Here is a 22,965-nt window from a genome sequence, read left to right as displayed (position 1 = left end):
TAAAAACTAAGTGGACCTCTATCATGTGTTATTTTTAGTCTATGGCCCTTCCAGAAGATCAGCATACTCACTCCTCTAATACTCTGTCATTCTTAATCTAGTCAATATCTTGGGGAAGCCACATAAATAGGGACCATAAGGGACTGTGCCCATAAGGTTGGCTATGGTAGACTATTACTATATACAGATACTCAGGTATACAATTCTTGACTACCTTTGGGAGATTGTGTCTAATGTCTTGATAACATTACCTTTAGGCCACTGGAGATCAGAAGATCGTATTCTGAATTAAGATACGACCCGGACTGGAGGAAGCACCAGAACCAGGACCAGGAGGAGGAGGAGGAATATCTAGATGTGTTGACACCAGATGAGTTGACCCCAGACCCCCCAGAAGGCAGGGACAGTGCGGACAGTCCCCCGTTCTGGAAGACCCTCACTGATGTGAACAAGAGGATCACAAAGACCACAAAACCAGAATCTGATGGAAGCAGCCGGGGTCCAAAGAATAAGAAGACGGCCACAGCTCAACAAGAGACATCTAAAAAAGACATTATAGAGAAAAACAAGGTTACTTTAGGCGTGAGCAAAGAGAAAACCAAATCTTACCTTCACATGCACAAAAAGAAAGTAGAGGAAAGCAAATCTGGACAGGTAAGACCATCAGCGATGGAGAAGGGAATCCGCAGCCAGTTTCCTGTATCAGGAGATGGGGGTAACATGACAAGCACGCTCCAGATAAAATAATCCCCAATCAGCATTGTGAGTGGGCCTGCCTATCTTGGCTCACACAGCACACTCAGTGACATCCTGTCTACTAGTAATAATGGCATCTACTTTCACTTCCTTAAGGCCCTATTACACCAAACAATTATTGGCCGTTATGGGCGATAATGGTCTTGTGTAATAGAACACAACGATCGTTCGTCATGAACGATGTCGGCTGATCGTTGTAGTCATTTGTCTTTCAACATGTTGAAAGACCAAGGACTCATATAGCAGTGATCTGTTGCCGCCGCTCCGTGGAATAGGAGTGGCGACAGCAGACCGCTGCTATCTGCTATGGGCTGCCCGGACGATCTAGCCCCCCCACCTCCCACCTCCGGCTCTCACCTGCTCGCTGCCGATGCGTGTAATGGCGGCAGCGAGCAGGCAACAACAGGGGTTGACAGTGCTCGTTTGCTCCTCAACATCACCCCGTGCAATAGGGGATTTAACATGGGGATACACAGACCTCTGTACCATGACCTCAATTCACACCATTTAATGAAACTAAAAGCCATAACCTCATTGTGATTCACAGGATGTCTCTGAGTTAAAGATCTAGTGTGCTGCATGGGTCAAGATAAGCAGGTACACTCATAATGTACACCACATCTAAACAGAGTCCTGTGGATTGATGATTGTGGGATAACCCCTTTAAAGTGATACTGTCACCCCCCTTACTCTATGTGCAGTTCTCTGCACCATCCACAAGCTTAGATGCTTCACCTTTGAAATATATACTTGTATAAAATGTGTTTGTGTCTTATTTCTTTAAAATCGCTTCATTTCATCCGTGTACAGTGTCTACTAGGTGGGCTTCTGAACAGAGATGGGCCCTCTCCCCAGCCAGGAGATGGGGCCCAACTACCACAAAGCCCCGCCTAATTGACCGATTAAACCGATTAAATAAAACGAGAGGGGGGGGGTAACAGTATTATTTTAAGGCTTTTTCATCTTGGAAATGCCTCCCACCTAAGCAAAGGGATCTTTATATAATGCAGGGGAAGTGAAGTGACAACTACCCTAGTTGTCATTTTCTGTATTTACTAGAATTGGTTTATGCTGAGTTCATTTGCATTTGGAGCATTTTTGTAGCTTTTTATTGTGTTTTCTGTTGTCTAGCATTGGTGTTTTACAAAACAGGTGTTTGTTACCCTTTGGGTCCCCCATTGAACACTGATGCAGCTACTTCTCTCAGCAGTGGCAGCCCAGTCAGCCAGACCTGACAGCACCGCGGCCATTGATTAGCTTAGCTGTTGTAACATGCAAGATGAGTCCATCTCAGAAGTAGACTTTGGAGCCTTCAGCATGGGACCCAAAGATGCTGCTGGGGGACCCCTGGGGAGCGTAGTTAGGTGAAAAACAGGTGAACCCCTTTCAGGAATTTACATGCTGGTAATTACACAGGTTGGTAGACACAGGTTGGGGAATGTAATGCACCAAATGCTGTGAGGGTATGATAGGAATTGCAGTTTTGCATAATCTAGAGAACCACAAGTTGGGGAATGGGATGCAACAAAGGTTGTCAGGGCCAGATGGAAGTTTTAGTTTTCCAACAGGCAGAAAGTCACCGATTGGAGAACATTGGTCTATCTATGTAATTGTAGCCAACCAGCCTTTATGAATCCACATTCTGCATCCGACTTTTGCCGATTTGACGCCATATTTCCCCAGATTACCAAATTCCGCAAAAGCATAATTGTTTCTCCGGCTCGGCTGTTTTCCTACTGTAAGTGCATTTGTGGGTTTGTTTTTAGGCTCCTAACATTCTCCATAATATGAACTTTTTAGTGTTTTCCTATTGTCTAAGAACCTTATGTTTCTTTGAGAGAGAGAATGACAAGTAGACAAGCAATCTCACTCAGCCGTCCTCGATGCGACTTGCTTTCCTACCTACAACATCACTTCAAAGGCAGGAACATAATGTACAATTTTTTAATGGCCCTAGACCCAGGCACTCAGACTCTCTGTGCACTACGGCTTGGCTCAGTATAAACACCTCATCAAGATTGTCTGCGCTTCTACAATAGTAGCCAAATGCAATTCGAGAAGCTGGAGTCTTTGATGTCCCAGCTCCTAAGGCCGTTTCCTAGTCTGGGATAATGACATGACATGATTGCGGTCTTTGTTGTACCTTTTCTGTAGAGAAGCAATTATGGGCCTCAATTTAACAGAATAGACATTACACAGCTTATGATGCTCAAAATGCAATTTCATTTGATCATTTTCTCAATTTGATTGGTATTAATAGAACAGTTCACAAACAGGCAAGCAGAGGTTGCGTCCTGTTCCTCTTTTCAAAGGGCTAATGCAGAAGTATGTATCATAGTGGCCCCGTAAACTACATCTCTACGGATACAATGTGTCTTCCGAAACAATACAGGCTCCGAGAGACAATAGGACCGACCCGGGCAGGAGGGATTTGCGTTACATGGATTGCACAGGTCAGGAACCGCTTAATGTATAATAGGCGCTAATTGTCTGCATCCATGGTGGAGACCACCTGGGGCTACGACCTGATCTACACCACGGATGGAGCTGGTGGTAGGGGTGTTGGGGGGGGGGGGGGGGGGGGTTCTAGATGAATGGAAGGGAGATTTATTCTGAAAAGTTGCTGGATCTGGATATATGGGAGGCCTGACAGCCATCCATGCATCTATGGAACCTGCAAAGACTACAGGATTTACATTGGGTGGGACCACCATAACCATTAATAGTATATACATCTGAGTGTGGACAGCTCTGAAGAACCTCAATGGGCACTGTAATGGCAACCATGTTGGCAGTCTTGTAGCTATAGGCCAGTGTGCCAAAAATCCCTGTGCCGCGGTCCATTTTTTGAACCACAGCCCGGTTCCCGTGTACGGCGCAGTTCTGTACACGAGAACCGGACCGGGGCTGAAGCACTGGATGCGGGCTGGGTCACCCCCAGTAGGAGGAATCCCCCGCCCCTCTATGACGTGGCTCCATTGATTCTAATGGTGCTTCAGCCCCGGCCTCGTACCATGGATAGAACAGCGCCGTACACGGGAATCGGGCCGTGGTTCAAAAAATGGACCGCGGCATCGACTTCCCTGTGCCAGCGCCGATCTATCCATGGGTCATGATGGGAATGTACGTGATGGTATTGCAACACTATAACACTTATTTTGTGCACTGACATATCTTCTGTAGCAGTGTTCCCCAACCTGCACCTTGCCAACTATTGCCAAACGACAACTAGTACTAGTATCAGAGCATGATGGGAGTTGTAGGATTTTACAGTCTGAATATACAGTACACTGGGAATAATGGGATCCTGCTCTGTATAGTGCTTGTGGCAGCGCTTGATGAGAGCAGGGGATTGGGAACCACAGGTCTTAAAGAGGACCTGTCACCCCCCCGTGCCGGGGTGACAGGCTCCCGACCCCCCGTTACAGCCCCCTATACTAACCTGATCCCACCGGGTCCCGCTTCCTGATCCGGTCGGGTCACGGAGATATGCCCATAGAGAATGACGGAGCATCGGACTCCCCATTCATTCTCTATGAGCGTCGGACTCTCCTGTGAGCACACGCGCCGGGCTTCGGGCGCTCATATCTCCGTCACCCGACCGGATCAGGAAGCGGGACCCGGCGGGATCAGGTAAGTATAGGGGGCTGTAACGGGGGGTCGGGAGCCTGTTACCCCGACACGGGGGGTGACAGGTCTCCTTTTAAGAAGTCCGGGTAAAATTTTTATTAAAGTATTGTATTGCCCTCTTAAAAGTTGTTCAAATCACCAATATACACTTATTACAGGAAATGCTTATAAAGTGCTTTTTTTCCCTGCACTTACTACTGCATCAAGGCTTCACTTCCTGGATAAAATGGTGATGTCACGACCCGACTCCCAGAGCTGTGTGGGCTGTGGCTGCTGGAGAGGATGATGGCGGGGGGATGCTCAGTGTCCCTCCTTTGCCCTGTGTCCCTTAGTGTCCCCCTGCCATCATCCTCTCCAGCAGCCACAGCCCGCACAGCTCTGGGAGTTGGGTTGTGACATCACCATGTTATCCAGGAAGTGAAGCTTTGATGTAGTAGTGCAGGGAAAAAAAAACACTTTATAAGCATTTCCTGTAATAAGTGTATATTGGTGATTTGTACAACTTTTGGAGGGCAATACAATACTTTAATAAAAATTTAACACTGGACTTCTCCTTTAAACAGCCCTGCAGTTCCCAGCACAAGCATTGGTGGCAGCAGAGGAGGCCGTCCTGTGTAAAGAAAAAAACTATAGATTTATTTTAATGGAGTTGTATTACAAAGTAATATAACTTTATTAAAGCAATTTTGAACCGCGGCCCACTTCCCCTGTACGGCGCCGTTCTTTTCACGGTTACTGGCCGGTGCTCAAGCACTTCCCTTCCCTCTATGACGCAGCTCCATTAGAATCAAAGGAGCCGCGTCATAGAGGGCTGTATATATAACATATACAGCCCTTATTGGTCGACATTGATGCCACTGTATGATTCATGTAAACCCACCAGTGATATTTCTTATTACTTATAGTTTATTATTGTTTTTTATGTTATAATCTAGATTTTATATAATTCATCATATCTTTTCTAGCAAAATGAGAAGTCTGATGTACAGCCCACAGAGAAAGCATTGCATCTGGAGAAAGAAGCCATAGATGAATCAGAGTTATCCGGCAGCCACATCCACAAGAACAGACCAAAGACCTTGTATATGGCAGGTGCCTTACCAGACGTCAAGGCTTCTCAATGGGATGCAATGGCAGTCTACTCTGGGGAGTTTGACAGTGAATATTTGGCCATCCCTTCTTACCCTGATAGATACAGGGATTCTTTTATGGGTCCATATTCGTCACCAGGACATCTACAGATGCATAATGAAGGGATGTATTACCAGATCATCAGACCACCAGAGATGAGCTATGGCCAGCACATTATGGAGACCATGGAAGACATTAGCATCCAGAACAAACCAGAACCCCATAGAATCCCTTATAGTACCCACAATGATGTCTTCATACCTGGACATGTTAATTCACAGACATATGCACCAATAGCAAATGGCTCCAGCTGTGAACCTGAGGCCGATGCCAGCGAAGCAAGTAGCAATGAGAGAACCAAACCATGTCCCTCGGGGGTGAGAAAGACATCCGAAAAATATCAAAAGGTAAAATCCATTTCATATGCAAGAGAAGTTAGGTGTAGGGATGGTCCGAACCTGCCGAGGTTCGGGTTCGTATGAACCCGAAGGCTCGGCATCAGATTCCCGCTGTCTGCCCGCTCCGTGGAGCGGGCGGAAACAGCGGGAGGAACGCCTGGAAAACTGGGATACGGCCAGACAGCGGGAATCATTATCGAGGGTTCGAGTTCGTACAAACCCGAACCAAACTCGGTTCTGACAATCCCTAGTAGGTGTATAAACCTCTGTACATAATAACTATATACATTAGGAGGTTGTGATCATGTTATCAGATCAGAACCAGAAACAAGTAGCAGTAAAGTAGTGGTTGAGCTAATCAATAATGCACGACTTTGGACTGAGACTGTACTGGATCGAGGTCATGATTAGTGATGTCACCACCACCATTTTGTAACATCACATGACTATGGACTGAGACTGTACTGGATCGAGGGCATGATTAGTGATATCACCACCACCATTCTGTAACATCACATGACTATGGACTGAGACTGTACTGGATCGAGGTCATGATTAGTGATATCACCACCACCATTCTGTAACATCACATGACTATGGACTGAGACTGTACTGGATCGAGGTCATGATTAGTGATGTGGCCACCACCATTTTGTAACATCACATGACTATGGACTGAGACTGTACTGGATCGAGGTCATGATTAGTGATATCACCACCAACATTCTGTAACATCACATGACTATGGACTGAGACTGTACTGGATCGAGGTCATGATTAGTGATATCACCACCAACATTCTGTAACATCACATGACTATGGACTGAGACTGTACTGGATCGAGGTCATGATTAGTGATGTCACCACCAACATTTTGTAACATCACATGACTATGGACTGAGACTGTACTGGATCGAGGTTACGGTTAGTCGCGCCAACTCCACCATTCTGTAACATCACATAACTATGGACTGAGATTGTCCTAAAAGAAAGTCTGTGAATTAAAAAAAAATGACAGGAAGGCGGGGGGGTGCGGAACATAATAAACAAAGTATACTTGTCCATCCCTGTTCCCCCATAGTGCCACTTCCGAGTCTCGCTGACAGCCTCCAGCTTTCATTCTTGGCTGGCATCTGGGTATGTGACATGTGGCCTCAAGGCACAATGTCACAGCCCAACTGATGGACTGCCCAATCAGCCAGTCAGTGACTGGGGAGGTGTCTCACCTTAGTCACTGATTGGCTGAGCAGGCAGTCCATCAGCCAGGTACATGATGCTACAGCTGGAGGAGCTGCAGGAGGCCGGCGGCTGTCAGCGAGACCCGGGAGCAGCCCTACAGGGTAAGTATTCTTAATTATGTTCCCGCACTCCCTGCCTTCCTGTAATTTTTACATTTCACAGGACTATTCCAGTGAAAAAAAATACTGTTTCAAATCAACTTCCCCTTACAAGGTGAATAACTGCAAGGGGAGATGCCTACCATGGGGGACACTATCTACTGGCATGTGGTAACTAACGGGGGGGGGGGGGGGGGTTCTCAAGAGTGGGGGCCACCATCAAAAGTTTGCCTTGGGGCCCAGCCATTTCTAGTTACGCCCCTGTCCTTTAACATCCAGGTTATTATTGGTGATGTCGACACCATGGATTCGGTGCCATCACATGACCATGCAGGTTATGATCAAGTATTGTCATTACCACCATTCTGTGACATCACATGACTACGGGCTGACATTGTCTTAGTATCCAGTTATTATTAGTAGTGTCACTACCACAGATTCTGTGACATCACAAAACTTCATGAGCATTATAGGCTGCCAGTAAAAGCTTTGTGTGGGGTGCACTGTTGGGCCCTGTGTTCTTCATTGGGTAAGAGGGTGCCTTGTGGCATTAACTGGTTGCCCAATTGCTCAGCTACACTATAGTGTTATTTTTCCAGTGTTGCTGTCATTATGGATGGATGGCTGTGCATGGTTATAGCCATAATATAAAGGTATAGGGTAGGGATAGGGAACCTTCGTCTCTCCAGCTGTTGCAAAACTACAATTCCCATCATGCCTGGACAGCCAAAGCCAAAGGCTTTGGCTGTCCAGGCATGATGGAAATTGTAGTTTTGCAACAGCTGGAGGGACGAAGGTTCCCCATACCTGCTATAGGGTTAGCATGACCTGTTCCTCTCTGCACAGGCCTGATAGTTTGGGCTGTCTGTATGGTATATTCACCCTTGATTGTATGCTCCATAGGCTTCAGACACAATATAATGCAGTTCTACGACAAGTCTTATTCTTCTACCACTCATCCCCAACAACATTCGGTCTTAAGTAGCTCATGCACCAAAATAATGAGATGTTCCTGATAAATCTAAGTACCCTTCACATTAACAACGCCTACACTTACCTGCAACAACAGTACATCTGAGAGTTATTACCCGCCACACTCCGCTTCATCTGTAACATGAGGCTGGTGAGTGAACTGAGGAAACAGCACGGAAGGATTTACATGACAATAGAGCAACAATAAAAAGATATCTGATACATATAAAATACAGAGGAGCAGCAGGGACCTTGTCTAAGGACTTCTCCAGACTGCACCGATCCATTGTAACAAAATATTAGGACTGGGGAATGAACTTCATCTAACTGAAAATCATCCATTCATGTGAACCGTTTCAGCATCAGCAGCGACATGGTGAAGATCTCTCCACCCTGCGGACTAATAGGACAGATGGAACTTTTAATGATTAGGTCATACTATTAAATGACCCCTGTTTTGTGCTGCTGAATGGACTACAGGGAAAGATATTTACATTGTAAATCATATACTTCCCTTACATCCTTCTCAGCAGCACAATAGTGGGGATGTAGCCAGGTAAATCACAGAGTATGCCTAATTATTAAAGGAGAAGTCCTGTCCTGGCAAGGATGTGACAGGCAGCATGGGAGAATCTAATATTGAAGCATTTCTTACTTCTCCCCTGCACCATCTGACCAGCCCCCGGGACCCCCGCTGGAAGGCATTTTCCACCAAGTTGTAATGACGTAACAACTTGGGGGGAAATTCCTCTCCCGGCTGATGGACAGCCTGCTCAGCCAATCAGTAAATGGAGCGGCGTCTCTTCCCAATCACTGATTGGCTGAGCAGCCAGTTCATCAGCCGGGTCGTGGTGTCAACAGCGCAGGAGATCACGGAGCCCAGCGGGGGTCCCGGAGCAGTAATCTGGCACTGAAGAGACATGGGGACATGTTATTTTCCCCACGTGCCCTGGGGCTGGACTTCTCCTTTAAATTTTTCATCTGCGGTATGAGTTAGCAGGGTAGACAAATCCTAACTGTTGTGCTCCTGATAAGCATGTAAGGGGACACACAGGGGGGCATTTATTAAGATCAGGGTACTGGTACACAAGTCTTAAATTAAGCCCCACCTCTAAATACTCCGGCGGATTGTGCAGACATGTACACCTTCTCTGGAGCAGGTGTAGATTTCTGCCATGTTTTACGCCTGGGCGTAAACCATGATAAATTGGACACTGGTGGAGGCCACACCTCCTCCCCGCCTTGTCGTGCCCCTTAGCTTTGCCTGCCAATCAGACGAGCAGAGTTTACGCCTGGTGTACACCATGGAAAAGGCACAATTATCATCAGGGCCAGACAGATTTTTACAAATGTAATTTTTTTTTTTTTTTTTTTTTTTAAATCCCTTTAAAATTACAGTGCAAAAAAAAATTGGATATCATTAAAAAAGCAGAACGTTCCTGCAGCCATCCTCCATGTGAGAGATAAATAGGAGACATTACAGTAACCTGCCGCCGGCGTCACATCTCCCCGCGCCGACATTATCGCTATTAACTCCTCGGCAGCCTGAGTAATGAGATGATAGCCCCATCATCTGCAGCGTTGTGATCACACACCGGAGATTAGAAGACGGTGCAGCAACTAATACTCAGAAAATTATGTTATCAGGGAAATTCAGCTCTTCTTCGCTCAGATTATAAGATTTCCGTAAGTTTTAGAGGGAAGAGATGGACAGGAGAGGGATAGCAGTAAATGTGATAATATAATGGCTCTGGTGCTGAGGGCTGTGCTGCTCATCTGTCTGGGTGCGAAGAGATGGTTTCCGTCATTGACAGCAAGCAGAGATATTAAACATGATGATGCAGTATATTAGAAAGTCCTAAAGCCCTTCTTTCCGCAGCTTATAAATCTAATTTAAGAGAGCCGCAGAAAGAAATTCTTTATCCAAAGAGAGAAAAAAGAACCAAAAATAGTAATATCGACTATAAGTCTAATTTCATTACGAGTTTCAATTCTCACAATAGAGAGATAAGAAAAGCACTCGAGCGCAACTGGAAAATTCTCCTCAAGGATCCTATCCTCAAGTCTACCATCCCCGAGAAACCCAGAATTAAAAAACATCCTTGCCCCCAGTAGGATAAAAGGTAAAAGACCAGTCAAATCAGGACTAAAAACCAAGGGAAGAGTATCCAAATGTATGAATAGGGGATGTTTATGCTGTTCAAGCATAAAAGACCAGGCACAATGTTTTAAATCCAACGTTACAGGTGAGGTTTTTCATATTTATTCCGATTTGAACTGTGGCTCTGATTTTGTGATTTATCTTCTCGAGTGTGAGTGTGGCCTTCGATATATTGGGAGGACCACGCAGGCACTGAGAAGAAGACTCACAGGCCATCGGTTTAATGCTAACTCGCATTTTTTGAAGCATAGTGTGTCCCAACACCTCCATGAATTCCATCAGGGGAACTTCAGTTGCATCAGTGTGATGCCGTTAGAGCAAATACAGATGAGTGAGATCAATAGATATAAGGCCCTAAATAGAAGGGAAGGGTTCTGGATTTTTAAGCTGAAAATGTTAGTTCCCGATGGTCTGAATGAAGCACTAGAATCGGGGATCTGAGATTTTATGGCCTGCAGATAGATTGCATGCCTTCCAATTTTTAATAAAAAAAAATTTTTTTTAGGTGCAATTACTGTAATTACTGATTAATCTGTTGATACATTCATGTGTCACTATGTATTTTATATTGTATGATTTTATATGCCTCTTTAGAATTGAATGTGCCATTTTTAGGTCCATTAGATTAGGTTCATTAGGTTTTTATATATATTTTTCTATACAATTTTAGTTTTTAGTATGTATTGTCTCCGATTGCTCATCGGTCGCATGTGCTCGTGTGCCTACAGGTCGGCAAATCCGTAGTCCATCGGGCGGCGATGTGGGTGGCTCTTTTCCCTGATCAGCTGACTTGCTGTGAGATCTGATGCGGTGACGTTCGTCGGACGATGAACCAATGATCCAGCTGTTTCCACCGACCGAGGCTGCGTGACACCTTCCAGCTCACAGTAAGTCAGCAACTCGGGATTCCACCGACTGACGTCAGCGGATGTGACGTCTCGGAGTTGCACGGCTTGGCGCACAGCCATCGGCAATGGATGAGGAGCTACGGAGAACAACTTTTTGTAAGTTCTCAATAACTTTTTGTAAGTTTTAAACATCTTTCTAAGCATTGTGAACCTTGCTGGATGTGTGATAATAGTGTCCACGAGTACATACGGAGACGGTAAATTGAAAATTGAAGTCATGTGAGACTGGCCCCCGCCTCTCAGGTGGGAGGTCACAGAACCTAATGGAGTGTATAAAAAGGATCATTTGTATATATGATGTAGGAGCTTGATAAAGGTGGCAGTACGTCGCCGAAACGCGTTGCTCATTAAACCAATTTTAAGAATTATACCGGAGAGTACGTCTTGCAAGTCCTGTGCCGAGGCTATATCAGCTATCCACAGTCTATCTTGTATACACATTTGGCAAGTATCGGCATATAGACGGGGGCCCTATTGCACACTTTTGCATCATCAGCAACAGGCAAACCTCACCTACCAAACCTTCTCCTATATCACTATCCTTACCTACCAAACCTTCTCCTATGTCACTATCCTTACCTACCAACCCTTCTCCTATGTCACTATCCTTACCTACCAAACCTTCTCCTATATCACTATCCCTACCTACCACACCTTCTCCTATATCACTATCCTTACCTACAAACCCTTCTCCTATGTCACTATCCTTACCTACCAAATAATCAGCCAAACATAGCAGTTGTATGATATCCATCAAAAACAAATTATTATTGGTATTACAACGCAGGTCACAGCCAAAATAACATGGAGCCATAGCCTTATCCATTGGGAAAGTAGAGCCCTCCATGATGAAGCTGATCCCCCAGGGGGTAAAGACATATCCTACAATCCTCCAGTGTAAATTCTACAGTCATGGCCAAAAGTTTTGAGAATGATACAAATATACATTTTTACAAAGTCTACTGCTTCAGTTTTTAAAATGGCAATTTGCATATACTCCAGAATGTTATAAAGAGTGATCAGCTTAACAGCAATTACTTGAAAAGTCAATATTTGCATTAGAAAATGAACTTTATCACCCAAAACACGTTTCAACATCATTGCAGCCCTGCCTTAAAAGGACCAGCTAACATTGTTTCAGTGATTGCTCCATTAACACAGGTGTGGGTGTTGATGAGGACAGGGCTGGAGATCAATCTGTCATGATTTAAAGGGGTCATCCAGCGCTACAAAAACATGGCCACTTTCCTCCAGATTGGGTGGGGTTTTGAAACTCAGTTCCATAGAAGTAAATGGAGCTTAATTGCAAACTGCACCTGAACTGGAGACAACAGTAGGGGGAAAAGTGGCCATGTTTTTGTAGCGCTGGATAACCCCTTTAAGTAAGAATGACACCACTGGACACTTTAAAAGGAGGCTGGTGCTTGGCATCATTGTTTGTCTTCTGTTAACCATGGTTATCTCTAAAGAAACACGTGCAGTCATCATTGCACTGCACAAAAATGGCCTAACAGGGAAGAGTATCGCAGTTAGAAAGATTGCACCTCAGTCAACAATCTATCGCATCATCAAGAACCTCAAGGAGAGAGGTTCCATTGTTGCCAAAAAGTCTTCAGGGCGCCCAAGAAAGACCAGCAAGCGCAAGGACCGTCTCTTAAAAGTGTTTCAGCTGCGGGATGGGGCTACCAGCAGTGCAGAGCTTGCTCAGGAATGGCAGCAGGTAGGTGTGAGTGTATCTGCACTCACTGTGAGACTACGGAGACTCTTGGAGCAAAGAAGCCACTTCTCTCCAAAAAAAACACCAGGGACAGACTGATATTCTGCAAAAGGTACAGGGAGTGGACTGCTGAGGACTGGGGGAAAGTCATTTTCTCTGATGAATCCCCTTTCCGATTGTTTGGGACATCTGGAAAACAGCTTATTCGGAGGAGACGAGGTGAGCGCTACCACCAGTCTTGTCTCATGCCAACTGTAAAGCATCCTGAAACCATTCATGTGTGGGGTTGCTTCTCAGCCAAGGGAATCGGCTCTCTCACAGTCTTGCCTAAAAAACACAGCCATGAATAAAGAATGGTACTAGAATGTCCTCTAAGAGCAACTTCTCCCAACCGTCCAAGAGCAGTTTGGCGATCAACAATGCCTTTTCCAGCATGATGGCGCACCTTGCCATAAAGCAAAGGTGATAACTAAAAGGCTCAGGGAACAAAATATAGAGATTTTGGGTCCATGGCCTGGAAACTCCCCAGATCTTAATCCCATTGAGAACTTGTGGTAAATCATCAAGAGACGGGTGGACAAGCAAAAACCAACAAATTCTGACAAAATGTAAGCATTGATTGGTCCAGAAGTTGATTGAGAGCAGCCAGGGAGAATTGCAGAGGTCCTGAAGAATAAGGGTCAACACTGCAAATATTGACTTGCTGCATTAACTCATTCTAACTGTCAGTATAAGCTTTTGTTACTCATAATATGATTGCAATTATATTTCTGTATGTGATAAAAACATCTGACAAACACACATAAAAACCAGAGGGCAGCAGATCATGTGAGAATATAATATTTGTTTCATTCTCCAAACTTTTGGCCATGACTGTATGTGTAATAGTCTGTTATATGATGGGGAACATTATAACAAATGGTATTAGCGTAGTGGAGGAGGGGGACTGACAGCTGCTCTGGACATATTCTAGATGGCACAACTGGCACCAGAAAGTGTCCAAAAACAACACATTCTCTGCTTTCAATCTTACAACCAATATAGCCGCCATTACAGCCTCCCTGGTGGCTACCACTAAGCTACATTGATGCATCGATGATAGATATTCCTCCTCATATTGCTTCATTATTAGGCAGATTTGCCAGTCAGGAATCTGGTAAAGCTGAGTGACAACCCTTGTAAGATGTATATTGAATGCCATATCGTTTCTGAGCCTATGGCTACTTTCTTGGCAGTCATGTTGTTCGTCACCCAGCTTTCCCCATCCTGAGCTTCCTGATGCCTCTGATATATATATATATATATATATATATATATAATCAAAAGAATCTCTGTGGCACTCAAAAAAATAGTGAAAAAACTTGTGGTTTATTTGCCCATTTGCGGTTATGGGCAAATAAACCACAAGTTTTTTCACTATTTTTTTGAGTGCCACAGAGATTCTTTTGATTATATAATTTAGCACCTATGGTCACAAGGGTGCTTACTGGTTGGCACCATTTATATTCAGAATATTTTTGCTATATATATATATATATATATATATATATATATATATATATATATATACTGCTCCTGTGTTCCCATTATATACATGGAGGAATAGGGGCTGACTGGTTGTCATTTGCAGGTTCTCTCCTCTGGCAGGATCCCACCTGGCCTTTCATGCAGCTATTGATCCGCTCTCCAGACGTCGACCACGGTCCAGGTTATACATTGTTGCAGCCTTTCAATAGATTTCTTGTCGCGCTCCGTTGTTCGCCTTTCACACAACAGCAGCAAAAAAAATCAGGTATGGCAATAATGAACAGAGAGCGATTATGCCGGGAGCACGAATATGCAGAGGACATGGCGGCAAAGCCGAGTAATACTCTCCACCCAGTGAGATAAAACGCCATTCTCCGAGCAGAAAGCCTTTGTGAAGCTAATGAGACGCCGCGCTCCGGACATTAAATCATTAAGGAATTAATTCTTCCTAACGCTTTTTGCGCCATTGTTCATAATACAATGTTTCCCAATCCTCGAAAATTATTAAATGGAATATATAAGGATTTTCCCCTTTAAGTTACAAAAAAGCTTCAGCCTCAGAGTCGCTCCTATCTATGTTCAAGTTGCGGTGCTCATGCTGAAGATAGGTGGTGTAGTCCAGGGCAATTGAGGGTATTGAGGGACAAAGTCTATAGTGCAGGGGAAGGGAAGCTTGGCTCTCCAGCTGTTGCAAAACTACAACTCCCATCATGTCTGGACAGCCAAAGCAAAAGCTGGGAGTTGTAGTTTTGCAACACCTGGAAAGCCAAGGTTTCCTACCACTGCTATAGTGATTGGTGTCTGGCTAACCCTATAGATCTCGGGGTGTCTCCGATACATCCCAAAAAAATCTGTTATCCTACTCTCCTGATGCAGCCAATAAAAATAGTAGCAGAAACGCGTTGAGAGATTTCTCTACATGGATAGTTATTCTAGGATATTGAGGTGTAATCACTATTTTTACACTATTTTGCCTGATTTGTATCACTAACAAGGATCAATACATTCCAGATGTGTATGATTCTATTATATTTGGTATGGGGGCACTATTTATGGGGGTTTCTAAAACGACCAGAATAAAAGCTGAACAAAGTGTTTGCAGGAAAGTCCTTGCACAGCTGTAATCCCTCTCCTGTCTTGCTTCTCCTCTCGGAGAAGGAATAGGATTTTACAGTTGATTTACCTTCTGTAGGAGGAGACTATGACCCAAATCTGGGTGAAGCAGTTGGAACAGGATTTAGCTCCTGGTGCACTAAAGTCTTAGTTCTCTTTCTTGCAGCTAAATTGTACTTGGGACTGGAAACTCACTAGGTCTAAACCTTTTCACACAGCAGATACCTCATCACACTACTCTGACCAGAGCTGACTTGTCTGCAATGATCCAGTCCTCTGGGGAGAAGGAGTCGGACTTTACAATGATTGGTTCTAACCCGGGAATAAGTGTTCAGCCTGGTAGACTCTTGCCTCAGAACCCACTTCTAGCAGAAGCCGTTTGGGAAAAGGTCATGTGACCAAAGATCCATCCTTTATATGTGACCCACCTGTAATGGTAACACAGAGTAATGTTAACCCTTGAGCATCCATAATACCTCAGTGTATGCAGTAGACAAGTAGTTGACAGTGTATGCAACCTAACCCACTAGAGTTGCAAACACAGACAAGTCCAGGGGGACACAGAGTAGAAGAAAAACCCGGCACTCACCAAATAAAGTATTACTTATTTATTCTGTGCAAAACATCATAGGGTACAAGGAGGACGCGTTTCGGCATATAGCCTTCATCAGCCGAAATGAGTCCTCCTTGTACCCTATGATCTTTCGCACAGAATAAAGAAGCAATACTTTATTTGGTGAGTGCTGGGATTTTCTTCTACACTATGTCTGGGACGCCATCCCACTATGAGCACCACCACTACAGCAGTGCCGTCTCCACCATCACTACAGGGGGATACAGAGACCCTAGAACTGCAGGAAGAAGTCTCCACAGGTATATAGAGGGGGAGTCAGGACCTATGCATCAGATATTTGGGATGAATGATGAGGTAAGACACGAAGCGTCAGCCCAGAGAATAGATGTGATCGGCTGAATATCAGTGAACACCGGCGCTCTGTGATTCTCCACATGGCAGGCAGCCTGCGGCCTCAGATTATTGACTTACATTAATGTGTGTTATTGAGTGTTCCTGCCTGGGGTGTTATTACAGCTGCCAGGCGCATCCAACACCCCCTCCACCCCAACGCAGCCTCCGAAAAACACCACATTCAGCTGCTACTGCCAGGAGGTATCATCAGCCTCCAATAACACATGAGAGGCTTAGATACATTGGGTCATCACCGCACATTACCACACACAAGAGCTTAAAACAGCTGACAGTATCGCACATAAAAATCTTAGATACGTTAGTTGGGTAAGAGTATTGCACATGCCAGGCTCAGTAGGCAGTATTATACATCATAGACTAGCTGCATCAGCTCAGAAGACAGTATCATACACTAGAAGATTAGATACGACAGCAGTATCATACATAAGGGGATTAGATACAGCAGCTTATCACACAGTACCACACATGACAAGCTAAGATACAGGAAAAGTATAACACGAAAGGTTTAGATACATAAGTTTAGTATACAGCAGGGATGGTGAACCTTCCCCCCTCCAGCAGTTGTAAAACTACAACTCCCATCATGCCTGGACAGCCGAAGCCAAAATACAATAGGTGTGACATCCGCGCAGGGCCACCTAGGGCTATAAAGAGGCATTATACTCATAGGGTAACACAGCAGTACAAGTATATAGTAAAGGGCTTATCTAGAAAAAGAAAAACATTGCTGCTATCTTCCAAAACAGCGCCACAGCTGTCCTCAGGTTTTGTGTGGTATTACAACTTGGCTCTAATCACTTTTAGGCTATGTTCACACTGTGTATTGGCAACGGCCGCTGTCTTACATACTGCAGTATCAGCCGGATGAACATAATGTTCTTTCGTTTGGATTGCGGACACATTTGGCTGTGCCTGCAATGCAAATTACCATTGATTACAATACAATGTACGGCCTTGAGCACGGACATACATTGTAAGAACAGCCTGTGAACAACGGCCGTTCACAGTTCACAGTCTGCTGGCCAAACATAATTGACAAGTCAATTATTTCCACTGTATTGCCGTTGTGCAATACATTGTGTGCACGGTGGTTGCTGTTCCCTATAGTATTCTACACAGTGCGTTCTTTCTTCTTCTTTTTTTTTTTTTATACAAGAAAGGCCATTGTTCTAATCGCTAACAACAGCCACTCTTGAAGAAAAAATAATAATTGTGTAAACATAGCCATAGGAAACGGAGCTGCAAAACCACTGACAACCTGAGGGTGAGGGTGGCGCTGTTGCTGAAAGAAAGCAGCTATGTTTTTCTAATTCTGGAGAACCCCTTTAATATTAGAGTGGACTTTTGGAAATAATAATCGATTCTCTGGTTTTATTTTAGAGGTTAAAAAGTATCCTGAATCAGGAGGTGAAGTTAGGCGGCCTTGGTCCAGTGCATAGCGTCAGCGAGGAAAAGGTGAGAGGTGTGCGCTTCTACAGGACAATAGCCGTATACTGATCCGTACCCATAACACTGTATACTAGCCTTCTATCTGTGACCTCACTCCACTTACCACTATATATACAAATCTCTACCGCTATATACACAATGGGGGAGATTTATCAAACATGGTGTAAAGTGAAACAGGCTCAGTTGCCCCTAGCAACCAATCAGATTCCACCTTTCATTCCTCACAGACTCTTTGGAAAATGAAAGGTGGAATCTGATTGGTTGCTAGGGGCAACTGAGCCAGTTTCACTTTACACCATGTGTGATAAATCTCCCTCATCTGTTCCCAGAAAGAACAGCTAAAACAGCAGAAAGAATACGCCAAAGTGATCCAAGAGCGGAATCGCAACAGACCGATGAAGCCTCGCGAAATCCAAGCTACGCAGGAGGACAGGAACACGAGCACAAGGCAAAAGGTGCGACACAGTGACAAAATATACATTATCCAGCTGTGCTCAGCATTGACCTTACTGATGATGAGATGTGCGATTGTCCTGAATTTGATCACCAGTGGCTGGAGAAGTTGGATGCAGCCCTAGGGAGTCCTGGAAACATGGGTACAGTCATAGGCCATAGGCTGCATCTAACTTTTTTTAGGCACAGGTATTCAAATGCCAAACGATTTCACTTGAGCATGCTCAAGTTGTGCTAATACCCAGGTCTCAGACTCAACATATTAATACATGGCAAGAGCAGACTCAATGAACAAATACCAACCCAGGGTCAGACCTCCTAAGAACACAACAGGACCACATCTCTATAAAGGGGTTGTTCAAAATAAAATTCTTTCAAATCAACTGGTGCCAGAAAGTGCCAAAGATTTGTAATTTGCTTTTATTAAACAATCTCCAGTCTTTCAGTACTTATCAGCTGCTGTATGTTCTACAGGAAGTGGTGTGTTCTTTCCAGTCCGACACAGTGCTCTCTGCTGCCACCTCTGTCCATGTCAGGAGCTGTCCAAAGCAGCAGCAAATCCCCATAGAAAACCTCTCCTGCTCTCCAGACTGGAAAGAGTACACACCTTCATGCAGGACATACAGCAGCTGATAAGTACTGGAAGACCTGAGATTTTTTTTTATAGAAGTAAGTTACACATTTCTGTCACTTTCTGGCACCAGTTGATTTGAAAGATTTTTTTTTTTTGTGAACAACCCCTTTTAATTATTACAAATCAGACTACATAAGTAACTACAAACCCCTGACCAGACCCCTAAATAACTATATACCTATACTAGAGCCATACCGTTGCATACAGTAGATCACACCCTCTCTTCTTTTCCTGCTGTTCCTCCCTCTAGCTTTAGGACCTGCATCCATATGGTCATGTGACCTTATGACAGTGATTCATATAATGTAATATTCATCAAAATTAAAGGGGTAGTTCACAAAAAAAAATTCTTTCAACAACCCTTTAAGGAGAGCTAAATAATTACTAAATTACAACTCTGCTTCATCTTGTTGTTTTGTGCTTGTGTCTTTTTAAGAGCCTGGAATATGCCAAGAAAGTCCCTCGGCCGCAGCCTCTACCTAAAGTGTCCAGTGAGAAGAGATTGGACGTCCCAGAGCAGCGAGCGATGAGTTACGACTCTCTATTCCCACGGACAAAGCTACTAGAAGAGCTGAAGGTCAGACATGAGAGGGACAAGATGGCGGTGGCCGCTTTGAACGCCCTCCATATCCTATAAGGCTCCAGCGATGTATGTACAGAGAGGTGATGAGGAAAGAAGGCCGCAGACTACCAAACTGTGGCAGAAGACGTCTTCATACAGTATACCCCCAAGATGAACAGACTAGGTGGGGGGCAGCTATGAAGCCAGACATGTGCTTGGTTAGTACTACCCCCCTATCATAGGAGGGATGGCGACCTGATCACATGGACAGACCATGGCAGGGTGAACGTGTATGTGTGCAGGATCTGCTGCAAAGCATTGTGGCCCTAAGCTTTCAATCCAAGAAGGTGTCCCTTCAGGGTGGTGGTTGCAGTGATGTATTAATGTGCGATGGTGTCACATAGTGCAAAATAAAAAAAGCAATATATCTCTTTGTTTTTACTATATGTAGTGAAATATATATATATATATATATATATATATATATATATATATATATATTTCTATGAGGAAACCATCAGCATGTAGGTTAGCTGCTGTTCACTTTCATCATTTTCATCCTTTTTTTTTTTCATACACCACAGATTTGTTGTGGAAATTTCCATTGATCTGAAAGGAGGTTGTCCTCATTCAGAAACAACTGGAGAGCCAAAGGATGGGGAACGTTGCCTTAAAGGGGTACTCCAGTAGGGAAAATATGTTTTTAGATCAACTGGTGTCAGAAAGTTATACAGATTTGTAAATTACTTGTATATCACTTCTTCAAGTACTTATCAGCTGCTGTACGCCCTGCAGGAAGTGGCGTATTCTTTACAACCTGATATGGTGCTCTCTGCTGCCACCTCTGTACATGTCAGGAACAGAAGCAAATCCACCCCAAAAAAGGAGGCAGCAGAGAGCACTGTGTCAGACTGGAAAGAATACACCACTTCCTGCAGGACATACAGCAGGTTATAAGTACTGGAAGGATTAAGATTTTTTTAATAGAAGTAATTTATAAATTTGTTTAGACACTAGTTGATTTGAAAATATTTTTCTTTTGCTGAAGTACCCCTTTAAAGGGTTTATCACAAGATTACTACATTTTCTCATACAAGCATCTAATGCTAAGTTTACACAAGGCGATTATTGGCACGATTAACGATTTCGAAGTAACGATTTTTTATTTTTTTTTAAACGATCAGCGTTTAGACGGTACGATATATCGTACGGAAAAATCATTTTGCGATTGCGCGCCCGCAGCCCGGCCCGGTCGTTTGAAATTCCCGGCTCCCCTCTTCAGCCAATCAATGCATGGCAGCACTGATTGGCTGAAGAGGACCCGTTTGAAATTCCTGGCTCCCCTCTTCAGCCAATCGGTGCACTGAAGAGGGGATCCGAGGATGTGGAAGACCTGCTACGCGGAGCAGGTAAGGTATGGTCGTGGCCGGGCTGGCAGGGGCGATCGGAGCGGCGGCGGCGGGGGTGGTGATCAGAGCGGCGGCGGGGGAGGCGATCGAGCCGGCGCAGGGGGCTGCGGATTAGCGGGGGGACTATCGCGCGACGACGGTTTACACGGAACGATCGGTGAATTTTTTGCGAACGACGATTTAAGAACCTGTTAAAAGATCAAAATGAACGATTTCGCTCGTCGTTCGATCGTTCGCTGCGTTTACACGTACGATTATCGTTCGAATTCGATCGTTATCGTGCAAATTCGCACGATAATCGTTCCGTGTAAACCCAGCATAATACCCATAACACTTCCTAAAAATGAGTAGATAATGGACATAGCTTAACCACTCCCACTCCCTGTACAATGCCCTCTTTATAGACCACAGATCATGCAGTCAATACTCTCCTATAGAAGTTAATAGGCAATAGTCACACCTTACCTCCTCCCATGCACAATGAACACTGTACAAGTCCAAGCATGCCCACTACCCCCTCCTATAGAAGTTAATAGGTTATGGAAACAGCTCATCTGCTCTTCTTACCTGCACACTTACATCTGCACAGGTGTACTCCTCCACTGCACTCTCTTACAGAATTCACAGGTGATTTTATAGCTCTCTTCCTCCCTTTCCCTGCACATTGATGTCTTCACAGGTCACAGAGCATGCCCACAACATCATCCTATTGAAGTCATTCCCAAACAACATGTTTCTATGGTCAATGATAAGGCTGTAAAGCATATCTCTAAATACTGTTAACAGCAGATAACGCAAGATACCTGTCCTCATAATTATTTTAAAAAAAAATAGGGTTAAAAAATCAATAACATGTTAGAAAGAAAATAATATAAACAACAAAAACAGGTTAGAAGAAAATAATATGCACCGGGATGTGGTGTTAAAGGGTAGCTTTTATTTAAACTACCCAGCAACCTTACAGCAAGCTGCTAAAGCAAGCAGTGTTACGATTTACCAGAAGTCTCATAGACTTGCATATCAATACACTTGCAATGCAAGTCTATGGGGCTTCCAGTAATTCTGTATATTGCTCATGTTAGCAGTGGGCTATGGAGTTATTGGGTTTTAAATGTGTAGTTAAATGATGGTCACCTGGACAGCAACCCCCCCACCCCACCCCAAACTTCTGGTACCGTTTTATCGTCTTCATCATTAAGAAAAAAATATTATAGAAGATACATTTAATTTAAAGGGGTTTGGAAATCTGTGATGTTTCCAACCAACAAGTGATTGCTGCTGCAAATCCGCCTCCCCCTCCCCATTAGTGCATATACAGAGGAATAAACCATATATATATGTAGGTGTATGGATCTATATGTGAACATACGTGCCCTAAAGTGCGATAACAAGGTATCAGTCCCTCCGGCTCGGATACGTCCGCAGAGTGTTTGTATCTAATCTAATTTTGATAGTTAATTCAAAACGTAAAATAATATTATTGAAAAAGCCTCGTAATTGCCTCAAATTGTTAATGGCCTAATTTTAAATTGCCATTTAAGTCTCAGCGCTCGACTTGGAAGGTAATGGCGTCCCGCTGTTCTGCAGCCATTTTAGCAACACGCTGGAAATCATTTTTTAATCCTGAGACTGCAGGAGCTGCGATCTCCCAGGGTTAATGCAAAATGCATTAACAATTAATGGTTGCTGGACCCGGCCGGGAGCGGCCATATTGTAAACGGCTCATTGAAAGCAGCATCGCTCTTAACAGGTTGGGTTTTATTTTATTTTTTTATATATTTTTTTTTTATAGTTTTATTATTTATTTATTTTTTTCCGTT

The 22,965-nt window shown here is 44.1% G+C and overlaps 1 protein-coding gene across 4 annotated transcripts in view; it reads left to right on the top strand.

Annotated features, from left to right (window-relative positions):
- JHY (junctional cadherin complex regulator) overlaps positions 1-20,150 on the top strand; it is a 45,804-nt gene extending 25,654 nt beyond the window's left edge. For 3 of the 4 annotated variants that reach the window (XM_069947535.1, XM_069947534.1, XM_069947533.1), the window contains exons 3-7: positions 258-654; positions 5,352-5,924; positions 18,019-18,093; positions 18,417-18,542; positions 19,611-20,150. In XM_069947535.1, coding sequence (XP_069803636.1) covers positions 258-654; positions 5,352-5,924; positions 18,019-18,093; positions 18,417-18,542; positions 19,611-19,811 — 1,372 coding nt within the window. In that variant the 3' untranslated portion in view covers positions 19,812-20,150. Of the gene's footprint in view, positions 1-257; positions 655-5,351; positions 5,925-18,018; positions 18,101-18,416; positions 18,543-19,610 lie in introns of all 4 variants that reach the window. The other variant, XM_069947536.1, reaches the window with a different exon arrangement.
- The last annotated feature ends 2,815 nt before the right edge of the window (positions 20,151-22,965 follow it).

Source organism: Dendropsophus ebraccatus, chromosome 12, assembly GCF_027789765.1.
Source record: "Dendropsophus ebraccatus isolate aDenEbr1 chromosome 12, aDenEbr1.pat, whole genome shotgun sequence".
NCBI lineage: Eukaryota > Metazoa > Chordata > Amphibia > Anura > Hylidae > Dendropsophus > Dendropsophus ebraccatus.
Note: the sequence above shows the minus strand (reverse complement) of the source record. Positions and strands in the feature narration are given on the sequence as shown.